At 35.2% G+C, this 13,138-nt stretch overlaps 1 protein-coding gene across 1 annotated transcript in view; it reads right to left on the reverse strand.

Moving 5' to 3' along the window:
• The window catches only part of LOC309867643 (myocyte-specific enhancer factor 2A-like), a 96,452-nt gene extending 95,682 nt beyond the window's left edge, over nt 1-770 (reverse strand). Inside the window, 1 exon segment of the mRNA XM_082736702.1 lies at nt 696-770. Within this exon segment, the coding sequence (XP_082592828.1) occupies nt 696-749 (54 nt within the window). The 5' untranslated portion in view covers nt 750-770.
• Nucleotides 771-13,138: the final 12,368 nt, after the last annotated feature.

Below are 13,138 nucleotides of genomic sequence, written 5' to 3' on the forward strand. Positions count from 1 at the left end.
ATGGCAGTTTTCTAACAATGATTTGTTTGTCAAATGAGCCAGCTTGCCCACGAACCACAGTTTGCCAATCCCTGCTCTAAACTCTTACAATTTCTGGTCTTCATATATCAGTACCATAATTATCTTGAACTTATAAGGGTTTATTGACACTGGTGCTAAAAATTAAGTTCAATATATTTTATCAATTAAAACTGAGATCAATATAATGACTGTTCTGGGAATATTTGTGATAATATGAGTTATAAAAAAATTCTCTTTATTTGTTGGTTAACCAGAAAATTTAAGTGACTAAAGCACATTCACTGATAACCATAGTTAACTTAGGTATTCCCTAATTATGAAAATAGAGGTGATAATTTATAATAATAATTAACCTATTAAAAACAAACATAATCAAATGAACAAAAGACTAAGTATATTACAATAAATCTACACAATGGACAGTAACGGTAGGACTACAGTGATCTCTTCTTTTCCCCTACATTTTCTAGAACCAACATCTATGATTTTTGCAATAAGAAAATGTTTCTTTAAAGCACATGATGACAAGCTAAAAGTGTTTAAATTTTTTATTTAGTTTGAAAACAAAAATAGACTTGGAATTAAATTTTAGAAAAACTCAACCATTCTATCCTATGCTCCTCTTTAAAAAAAATATTTACATCAAGAATAAATAAGTTAAAATTTTCATTTACCTGTCGATTCCTCTCATCCATTATGCGTGTGATTTGAATTTTCTTCCGCCCCATTTTCAATCACCTTTCCTTCCTTATATTCCAAACATTTAATTCAAAATGTATTTTCTTCAATACCCTAATGCATCGTACACAGCTTCTATTATTTCAGCTTCTGGTGCAATGGCTACAGCTGAAATTTTCTAGAAGATCTAAAAGAAAACACAAATTAGAAAATTTAAGTTCTATAAGTTTGTAAATCATGGAAGTGTTATACAAATTTCAAACTTACCTCTATGCTGCACATAGGCACATATTGGTTGAAATTCCTGGTTACATATTGGTAGTTAACTTGAAGCTTTGTTAACTTCACCCCTAAGAAATCCCTTGAATCTTTTTGTGCCTCTAGCTCTGGCTGAAAATAAGCTTTGAGTTTTTCTCAATGCATATAGTAAAAGTAACAAGAGCCAATACTTATTGGGATTTTTCTATGTGCCAAGAATTTTTCCATGTACCTGATATATCTTAACTCATTCAATCCAAACAGCATCTTTTTGGTTTAATTATCGTCACCATTTTATAAATAAGGATACTGAGGCAGAGAGATCCTAAATAAATATGTCCAAGGTAACACACACAGTAAAGGGCAGGGCTTGGAATATGAACTCAGGGACTCTGGCTCCAGAATTTCTCTGCTTGGAAAATATCCTTGGAAATATCCTTGGAAAGTTTCTGATGTCCTCCATGTCAAAGGATGAACTAATAATCTGGGTAGCCCCAATCTGCCCTTACAAATGATTCTTGCAAACTGCCCTCGCTACCACCCAAATTACTGTCAATCCATAAAGGCACCATATGATTTCATAATAATGTCCACTTATTAAATGAAATATTGTTCCTTTTAGCCATTTAATAAAATTCTCCTAATTTATCAAGATTCAGTTCCCCCGGATAGAGTAAACCATAGCACCTTATACTCTGTGGCTATTTGTATAATAAATTCTAAGTCCGTATTCCTGAGACCATGAATCCTTCAAGAACAGGATTTTTTTTTTTTTAATTATTCCATTTATCCCTGTAATTCAATGACTGGCAATGATATCATCTGTCATGTTCCGAATGACAGTTGTGTCAAAGACCTAGTGTTTTCAAAACTTACATAATAAAATATTTACAAGGGAATAAAAGACAAATACTAAAATACAATAATAAATTCCCAGGGGAATTTTATTCAAGTATTTCTAATATTGTGCATATACAGCCATAAAACTTTAAAAGTACTGTGCAAATCCATGTTTGATTAAATCTGGCTTTTGCTCAAAAGCAGTGAATTTTTCATTTCTTAACACTACCAACATAACTATAAGCATGGCATGTCTTATGTATCTTCCCTTGTATTCTTTCATTTCTTCATTCATACAAACATTAACTGAACATCTATTAACAATTGATAACCTATTAACTGATCACTAACTTGCAAAAGTATTCTACTTCCAAACACTGAAGTAGGCACATAGAGTAAAATATTTAAAAAGAAAAAAGGCATGATTTCTGATCTCACTGAGTTCATAGTTTAGAGGGGAAAACAGACATTAATCAAACTACCATATAAATGAGCCCAGAAATTAAAATTAGGATGTTAGTTTATTTGACCTAAATTCACAAGTTAGGTAAGGCTTCCTTTGGAATGTGCCTCAAACCTGAGTATGAAGGTATACATTCTAAGCAGAGAGAATACCATGTGCACGGAAGCAGGAAACATTAGAAAAACTGAAGGATGGCTAGTCAACTGGTGGGAACCAAACAAACAACTGTGCTGTAGAATGTTTTTGCTTCCTCATGAGACTGCAATATAAACCAATAAAAGTCAGTTTATTCAAATCATGTTCCTTTACAGCTCACACTGCATTCAATTCCCATTATAAAAATTTGAACTGTAGTAGACAAGATAAATGTTCGTGCATTTCAATTCTAATGCCTCTAATGCCTCTAAGGTGTATGTACTGCACTCTCTTTTAGAATCTGAAAAATTCTGAATTCTATTAGACCATATCTAAGCATTTTGCTTTTGACAATAGTTGAATAGGTTACTTCAACCTTCTCTCTTAAGATTTATTTATTTCAGAGGGAGGGTGAGAGAACATAAGCAAGCACAAATGGTGGGGGGTGAGGGGACAGAGGTAGAAAATCTTCAAGGAGACTCCGACCTGAGCGCGAAGCCTGACAGAGTGCTCAATCCCACAAACAATGAGATCACAACCTGAGCCAAAAGTAAGTCAGATGCTTAACTGACTAAGTCACCCAGGAGCCCCAAACCAACCTTCTAATAATGAGAAAACAACAAGAAAAGTAATCTGTTCAAAACCACTGGAGAACTTCCAAGACAGAATTGAAGGGCTGAGATCTGGAAGAAACGGATGAGAACGCACTTCAGATTAATTCTCCCCCTAGTCATTAGTAGATTCTTAAAATATTGCCTGAGCCCCATGTCAGGTTCCCTGCTCAGCAGGGAGTCTGCTTCTCCCTCTTCCTCTCCACTCTTGCTCTCTCTCTCACTTTTTCTCAAATAAATAAGAGTGTGTGTGTGTTTGTGTGTGTGTGTGTTTATTTTTAGACCCAACAACGTTGGCTGAGAGGCTGAGAAGCTAAACAGAGCTTTCAACAGATCTTCAGTAGGACACAAAAATAGATGCAAGGTCTGCCAAGGAATAGCCCAGCCCCAGTAAACACACCGGGAGTAGGGAGGGAATCCAAAAGACTATACCCTAGGTATATACGTAAATTAGAAATAGACCAGACCAACAAGGAGGAAAGTATAGCTTCATATCATCTCAATCCCTGATTAGGTTAAGGAATCTGGGCTACCTAGTCTAGCTGCAGGCCAATAAAAACTCCTGTAAAGATTTTAGCAAAAGTATATCTTACCAGCAAAAGTTAATATCATCTAGAAATTTAAATGATCTTATCATTATTATATAAAATGTCTAAAAATGAAAAATAACCAGTCAAGACCTGACTTGAAAACTAAGATTTTAAAATGGCAAGAAATCAGACCTATAGTAGATCCAAGTAATGGTGTTATCAGAAAAGAACTTTAAAATATGTGAATGTGTTCAAAGAATTAATAACGACTATTAGCAGATAATGCTAAAAGTATGGAAAACAACTGAAAAATACAATTCTGAAAACAGAAAATAAAAAAATAAATCATAATAGGTTAGAATACAGCTGAACAATCAATGATCCAGAAGCTAAGAAAGAGGAAAATACTCATACTGATGCCCAAAAAGACATAAATTGGGAAATACAGAAAAGAGTGTGAAAAACTTATGACACATGGATCCAAAATACATGTAACTGCAGTCCTTGAAAGAAAAGAGAGAAATGTTTAAAGACATATAGTTGAAAACTTTTTAAAAACTTACCAGTGACATCATGCCACAGAACCCAGATCTACAAACTCCCAAGCAAAACAAATCCAAAGAAAACCACAACAAAAAACATATCAAAGTAAAAAGGGTGGATGGAGGGAAAGAGAGAGACTCACGCAAAGAGACACAGCCACAGACAGAGAGATCTTAAAAGTAGTCAAAAAAGGAAAGATTTACAGTGGACTTTTTCACAGTAGTAATGGAAGTCAGAAGACATGGAATGATATTCTCAAAGTGCCAAGAGTGGGAGAAATGCCAAACTAGAATAGTCTATCTGGCAAGTAATACTCCTGAAGGGGGTGGGGGGGGGGGAAACACAGACATCTGTAATCAAATAGAAACAAAGAATTTAACACCAAAAACAATGAAGGGACTTCTTCAAGTAGAAAGAAAAAAGGATGTTTTCTTTGCAGAAATGTCGGTTCATGTCTTCTGCCCATTTCTTGATTGGATTATTTGTTCTTAGGGTGTTGAGTTTGCTAAGTTCTTTATAGATTTTGGACACTAGCCCTTTATCTCATATGTCATTTGCAAATATCTTCTCCCATTCTGTCAGTTGTCTTTTGGTTTTGTTAACTGTTTCCTTTGCTGTATAAAAGCTTTGGATCTTGACAAAAATCCCAATAGTTCATTTTTGCCCTTGCTTCCCTTGCCTATGGCAATGAAAGATGTTGCTGCGGCTGAGGTCCAAGAGGTTGCTGCCTGTGTTCTCCTCAAGGATTTTGATGGATTCCTTTCTCACATTGAGGTCCTTCGTCTATTTGGAGTCTATTTTCGTGTGTGGTGTAAGGAAATGGTCCAATTTCATTTTTATGCATGTGGCTGTCCAATTTTCCCAACACCATTTATTGAAGAGGCTGTCTTTTTTCCATTGGACATTCTTTCCTGCTCTGTCAAAGATTAGTTGACCATAGAGTTGAGGGTCTATTTCTGGGCTTTCTATTCTATTCCATTGATCTATGTGTGTGTTTTTGTGCCAGTACCATGCTGTCTTGATGATGACAGCGTTGTAATAGAGTTTGAAGTCCGGAATTGTGATGCCACCAACTCTAGCTTTCTTTTTCAATATTCCTTTGTGTATTGGAGGTCTTTTCTTGTTCCATGTAAATTATAGGATTCTTTGTTCCATTTCTTTGAAAAAGATGGATGGTACTTTGATAGGAATTGCATTAAATGTGTAGATTGCTTTAGGTAGAATAGACATTTTCACAATATTTATTCTTCCAATCCAGGAGCATGGAACATTTCTGCAAAGAAGACATCCAGATGGCCAACAGACACATGAAAAAGTGCTCCATATCACTCGGCATCAGGGAAATACAAATCAAAACCACAATGATATATCACCTCACACCAGTCAGGATGGCTAATATTAACAAGTCAGGAAATGAAAGATGCTGGAGAGGATGCGGAGAAAGGGGAAACCCTCCTACACTGTTGGTCGGAATGCAAGCTGGTGCAACCACTCTGGAAAACAACATGGGGGTTCCTCAAAATGTTGAAAATAGAACTACCCTATGACCCAGCAATAGCTCTACTGGGTATTTACCCTAAAAATACAAACCTAGTGATCCAAAGGGGCACATGCACCCGAATGTTTATAGCAGCAATGTCTATAATAGCCAAACTATGGAAAGAACCTAAATGTCCATCAATAGATGAATGGATAAAGAAGATGTGGTATATATACACAATGGAATACTATGCAGCCATCAAAAGAAATGAAATCTTGCCACTTGCAACGACGTGGATGGAACTAGAGGGTATCATGCTTAGCAAAATAAGTCAAGCGGAGAAAGACAACTATCATACGGTCTCCCTGATATGAGGAAGTGGAGATGCAACATGGGGGGTTAAGGGGGTCGGAGAAGAAAAAATGAAACAAGATGGGACTGGGAGGGAGACAAACCATAAGTGATTCTTAATCTCACAAAACAAACTGAGGGTTGCTAGGGAGAGGGGGAGTGGGAGAAGGAAGGTGAGGTTATAGACATTGGGGAGGGTATGTGCTTTGATGAGTGCTGTAAACCTGGCGATTCACAGACCTGTACCCCTGGGGATAAAAATATATGATATGTTTATAAAAAAAATAAAAAATTTTAAATAAAAAAAGAAGAATGAAAGAAAAAAGGATACCAGACACAGCTTGGATATTGCACCAAAAAGTACGTACATAAACAAACAAATAAGAATAAGGAAGAGGGTAAATATGTACCTCTGAGTAAATAGACTAAAGAAGATAATAATACACTGTAGAATTTAAAATATTAATAATACACAACAACAGTACAGTACAGGAGTAAATAAAGTTAAGGTGTTCTAAAACCCTTTCATTTAATGGGAAATAAAAAGAGTACTTTTTTACTTTTTGGACTTGAGTCAAAGATGCATGTAAGAGCAGCAAAAGTACAGAAAGCTAACAAGCTAATGGAAGGGGAAAATGAATTAATACCTGAATTGTATTAAAAAAAGATCTGATGACTACAAAAGTACATCTTAAATATGAGATAGAATGGAAGTAAAAGCATGGAGAACACACTGTGTAGAACACAAATCAAAAATAAAGATCTGTAGCTATACTTTATCACAGTACATTTTTTTATTTTTTTTGAAGATTTTATTTATTTATTTGACAGAGGGAGAGAGACACCGTGAGAGAGGAACACAAGCAGGGGGAGTGGGAGAGAGAGAAGCATGCTTCCCACGAAGCAGGGAGCCCAATGTAGGACTCAATTCCAGAACACAGTAAAAGCTCAATTCACTGGAAAGAGCTAGCAATTCTAAATCTGAATATACCTAGTAACACTTAAAGTCAGGAATCTGTTCCTTAAAATCAGATATCCTGTACAAAATCCTAACTAGGACTTTATTTTCCATGTTTTTAAATAGGAAAAATTATATTACATATAAACTCATAATCCCCAATCGTTTCTCTTTTAATACTTAACTGAAATACAGAAAATGTCCATTTATAATAGAAAGTTATCATGGTTAGGATGTAAAATACTACATGACTTCAGATGCTATAGCTTTCTCACTGGCTTTATTTCCTTTTCCATGATTTAACACTTTCTGTGTTAAACACTTTTTGTGCTTTCTACAAAGCTAAGCAAAATTAAGGGACAAATACAACAGCAATTAGAAATTTATGCAAGACATACAGCAGATAACAGCTCAAAGGCTTATAATATGGAAACCTCTTTCTTTTTGCCAGTAGCAACAGAGATGCACATTCCCTCTGTTGACAGAACATGACTCAAAAATGTCTACCTGTGATTCTAATGTTCTACAAATTGATTTGAAATTTAATTTGTGACTTTGCCCACATATCAGTTTGTTAAAATATTGTACTGAACTGTGCAGATGGAAAAACACTTTTGTTTTCAAAATTTATTTGAGAGAGAAAGCAGGGTTGGGAGAAGGCAGAGGCAGAAGGAATCTCAACCAGACCCTGCTGAGCACAGAGCCTGATGTCGGGCTCAATCTCACCACCCTGAGATCATGACCTGAGCAAAAATCAAGAGTCAGACACTTAACGACTGAGCCACCAAGGCACCCCAAAAACATACTTTCTCCAAATAAACTTCAGTCAGTACCAAGGGAACTAGTAAGTAAGACGACAAATCTAGCAAGTTGATTTTAACAAAGCTTTCTCAGAAACTAATGGAACAAGCACACCAAAACAAGGAATAGATTAGAAGAAACAAAAAGATTTGAATTTTACAATTACCAGCCTGACATACAGTACAGTATACCTAACAAGAGCAGAAGACACATTCCTTTTAAGTGAATAAAAACATTTGCCAAAAGTGACCACATGCTGGATCATAAACTGCTAACAAATTCCAAAGGACAGACATGTTTCTCTGACCTCCAATGAATTAAGCTATGAAGTAACAACAATATGATTAGAAATGCTTATAGAGTGAAATTAAGCAATAAACTTCTAATCAACTCATGGGTCAAAGAAGAAATCACAGCCACAATCAGAAAAGAATTGAACACTATACAATTCACATAACATCAAAAGTTATGGGATGCAGGTAACACCATGCTTAAGAGGGAAATTTATAGCTTTAGAACACATATATGGAGGAAAGGCCAAAAACCAATGTTCTAAGCAACCATCTGAAAGTGTTATAAAAAGAACAAATTAAACCCAAGACACTACAGATGAAGAAATAAAAGAGCATACCATAATGAAATAAAAAATATACAACAGAGATCAACAAAACTAAAAGTTAGTTCTTTGGAGGGAATAATAAAACTGGCAAGTTCCTGGAAAAAATAATAGAGGGGCTGAAAATAAAACAAATATCTGTCCCCAAAGGTTTTGGATTAAAAAATATGAACTTGTTTTTTATAACATGTGCTGCATTTACCACATGAAGATTAATACGAATAACCAACAAAAATCTGAAAGCAAATTATATCAAACTAAACTCATAAGTATAACTCTTTTTAACTACTACTTCCCATATTTCTGGCTCAAATGCTGTAGTAACATAATTTTAACACTCTTTAGATCCCATTAGGTGCTATAATTTAATTATACCTACCACCTTTTCACTGTTCCTCAGCCAGTTTATGTCTCTTTATCTAATTAAATTCTCATGCACCCTCACTCCCTCGGCTCTTGCTCTCCCTCTTCTCTCCTCCCTCCAGTCATTTCCTGGGAAAGAACCCGCTCTTGACTACCTGCTTACTTCCATGTAGCTGAATAGGCTGAGAATAAACAACCATACTCACCAGGCTAATTAATCTTTCCTTAAGTTCAGTAATTTTCCATTTCCCAGTTATGTGCTTGATTATTTGATGCCCTATTCTAACACTCTAACACTCATCACTCATCCTCACTTTCAGTTGATGACTCTGCTACCTATTCTACTTATGGAAAAAACAGTAATCAGAAGAGAATCTCCTCAAGTTCCTGCCATCATATCTATCAATCCATCAGCATCTGTCCGACTATACATGCCTTCTTTCCTATTTAGGTCTTGGCTACAGCAATTCCTCCTTTCTTTCCTTCAAAGTCAAAATTTTCTTCTATACTGAAGCAAACACTCCCACGGGCAAAACATTAAATGAAAGATGCTATTATCTCAGTTATCCAAAACAAAACACAGAAAACAAAAATGCCTTGATCCTGAAATTTAAAATATACTAAAAGAAAAATCCATCTTTGCAGATTCTGAGATGTTTCAATTTCATAAAGATGTCAATTCTCCCCCAAATTAATCTAGAGATTCAATGCCATCCTAATCAAAATACCAGATTTCCTTTTATTACATGCAGAAACTAACAAGATTATTTTAAAATCCATTTGCGAATATAAAGAATAGTCAAAACTACCTTGAAGAAAAGACTCATACAGTTATTTAGACTTATTATAAAATGAATAGTAATTGAGATGGTGTGATTTTGCCTGTTGTGTGTTTTGCATGTTGAAAGGACTGTACACCATGACAAAGTGGGACTTATTCCTGGAAATGTAAGGATGATTTAACACACTAATAAAATTAATCAATGTGATAAACCACATTAAGAGAATGAAGGAAAAAAACACATGACCCTCTAAATTGATGCAAAAGCAGCATGTGACAAAGTACAATATTCTTTTATGATAAACAAAATCAACTAGAAATAGAAGGAAACTACCTCAACAAAATAAAAATCATATAGGAAAACCCCACAGCTCACACCACGTTCAAGTGGTGAAAGACTAAAAGCTTTTCCTCTAAGATCAGGAATAAGACAGGAATGACTGATTTTGCCCCATAAATTCAACAGGGGAAGTTCTAGTCAAAGCAATTAAGCAAGAAAAATGAATAAAAGGTATCCAAACTGGAAAGGAAAAAGTGTAAGTACCTCTGTTTGCAGATGATGTGATCTTATACATAGAATCCACTAAAAAGATTCCACAAAAACCTGTTGAACTAATAAGTTCATCAAAGTAGTAGGATACAAATGAACACAATAAAATCAGTTGCATTTCTACACTAACAATAAACAGTTTGAAAGAAGAAAATAATTCCATTTGCCATAGCATCAAAAAAATTTTTTTTAATATTTTAGAGAGCGTGTGTGCGTGCAAGAGTGGGGAGAAACAGAGGGAAAGGAAGAGAATCCTCAAGCATGCTCCCCGCACAGCACAGAGCCCAATGTGGGGCTCAATCTCAGGATCATAATCTGAGCCAAAATCAGGATGCAAGAGCCAAAGCCAAAATTTGGCTTAACTGACTTGAGCCACCTTAGGTGCCTCTACAATAGCATCAAATTTTTTTGAATACTCAGGAATTACCTTAGTCAATGTGAAAAACTTGCACACTGAAAACTCAACAACACTGATAAAAGAAACTAAAGAATACAGAATAAATAAAAAGACACCCTATGTTCACAGACTGTAAGACTTATTGTTGTTAACATACAGATATTACCCAAAGTGAACCACAAATTCAATGCAATCCCTATCAAGATCCCAAATTTTGAAAAGCCACCCTAAATTAATATTGAATCTCAAAGGTCTCCAAATATCCAAAACAATTTTGAAAAAGAACAAATTTGGAGGACACACACTCCCTAATGTTGAAATTTTCTATAAAACTATAGTAATCAATACAATATGGCATTGGCATAAAGACAGACACATAGATCAATGGAACAGAAGAAAGAGCACAGACAAATCCAGGAATACATGGCCAAATGTCAAAAAGTGTCCATGGACACTATCAACAGAGTAAATGAGCAACCCACCAAATAGAAGAAAATAATTCTATGTCATATTATCTGAGATTAATATCCACAATATATAAAGAATCCCTAAAACTCAAAACCAAAAATAGGCAGAGGACTTGAATAGACATTTCTCCAAAGATGATATACAAATGGTCAATAAGCACGTGAAATGATACTCAACATCACTAATCATTAGGCAAATGCAAATCAAAACCACAATGACATACCACTTCACACAATTTGGACAACTATCATTAAAACCAACGAAAACCAAAAAAAGAGTCATATTGTGAATGGGGGTAAATTGAAACCTTGTGCGTTGCTTGGGGGAATGTAAAATGGTACTGTTGCTGTGAATGGTACTGTGAATGGTACTTTATGCTGGTTACTCAAAAGATTAAACAGCAAATAATCATTTGATCCAAAAATTCCACTTCTAGGTCTATATACAAGAGAACCGTAAGCAGGGACTTGAATAATATTTTTGTACATCTATGTTCATAGGAGCGTTATCCACACTTAAAAGGTAGAAAAATCCCAATGTCATTGGCAGATGAACAGAAAAACAAAACGTGTTATCTACATACAATGGAGTATTTTTCAGCTTTACAGAAAATCCTATCACTTAGGGTACCTGAGTAACTCTGCCAGTTAAGCATCTCCCTTCAGCTCAGGGTGTGATCTCAGTGTCCTGTCAGGCCTCCTGCTCAGTGGACAGCCTGCTTCCCCCTCCCTCTGACCCCTGCACCACTCATGAGTGCATGCACACATGTGCTCTTCTCAATCAACAAATAAAATCTTTTTTTTTAAAGATTTTATTTATTTATTTGACACAGAGAGATCACAAGTAGGCAGAGAGGCAGGCAGAGAGGAGGAAGCAGGCTTCCTGTCCAGCAGAGAGCCCGATGTGGGGCTCGATCCCAGGACCCTGGGATCATGACCCGCACCGAAAGCAGAGGCTTAACCCACTGAGCCACCCAGGCGCCCCATCAATCAACAAATAAAACCTTAAAAAAAAAGAGATACCTTCACTGATAAAACGGTTATAAAAAAAAAATCCTAACATTTGTTATAACACGAATAAACCTTAAAAATATATGATAAGAGAAAGAGGTCAAAAAAGACACCTATTAGATAATTCCATTTATATAAGGTACAAAGAGTAGTCAAAATTCATAGAGAAAGTAAAATAGTTCCCAGCGATGACAGAGAGGGACAAATGGAAAATTATTGCTTAATGAGTGCGCAGTTTTAAAATGGGATGATGAAAAAGTTCTGGAGATGGTGGTGATTATTGCACAGCGATAGAAGTTTGCTTAATACCACCATACTATACATTTAAAAATGATTAAAATGATAAATACTGTGTTATATACATTCTACCACACTTTCAAAAAATATAAATGCTAAACAAAAGTATGTACACACCTTTAAAACAACTGCAGGATTATGATTTTATTAAATGAAGCTAACCACTAACATATTAGGTCAACGGAGTGCTAATTCTATATGATAAAACTAAAGGAATTGTAAGAAATGGAAACATTTAAAACTAACCTTTGAGACTAATAGTCATCTTTAGCAAACACAGATGGCATTTTCCCCGCAAAGTAATATATCTTATCCTTCGGGGAGAGGGGAAGGAATCTCACTAACTCCAAGGCCTATATCTGTGTTCAGGCAACATTAAAGTCAAAAATCAGTTTAAACTGAACTCTCAGTTAACTGAAATTCTTTTTAGTGGGTCATTTTCATAAAATCAGAAACCACATTTTTAGAAAGACTTCCAATATGGGTTCTGCTGTCTTAATTTAAGAAATAAGGGCACATGTGCTCTGTGGTTCAGTCAGTAGAGGGCACCTGTGGTTCAGTCAGTAGAGCTTGTGACTCTAGATCTCAGGTTATGAGTTCAATCCCCACGAAAGGGGGTGCAGTTCACTTAATTTAAAAAAAAAAAGGGGGAAAGAGAAATAACATCGTCTAACACTCAAAATCATACTAATACTGATCACAGAATTTCAGTTTTTTCAAATCAATTTTGTTTACTGTTTTAAAGAACTCTGTTGCTTAAGTAACTAAATATTTTAAGAGCATGAACTTTAAACACATGGTGAACTTTACTTTCTAAGGTTAGCTCTTATTAAATAAACATCAATCTCTGAGTTCATCAGAACATCTCATTCTGATGATCCTGGTAAATCAATTCTTAATGTTTTTCAAAAACTTTTAGTAAAAAGTACTAACTTTTTAGTAAAAAGTACCTTTGTAGTAGAAGTAACTGTGTACAATCAACAACTG

This window comes from Mustela nivalis (assembly GCF_964662115.1).
Source record: "Mustela nivalis genome assembly, chromosome: 6".
Taxonomy (NCBI): Eukaryota; Metazoa; Chordata; class Mammalia; order Carnivora; family Mustelidae; genus Mustela; species Mustela nivalis.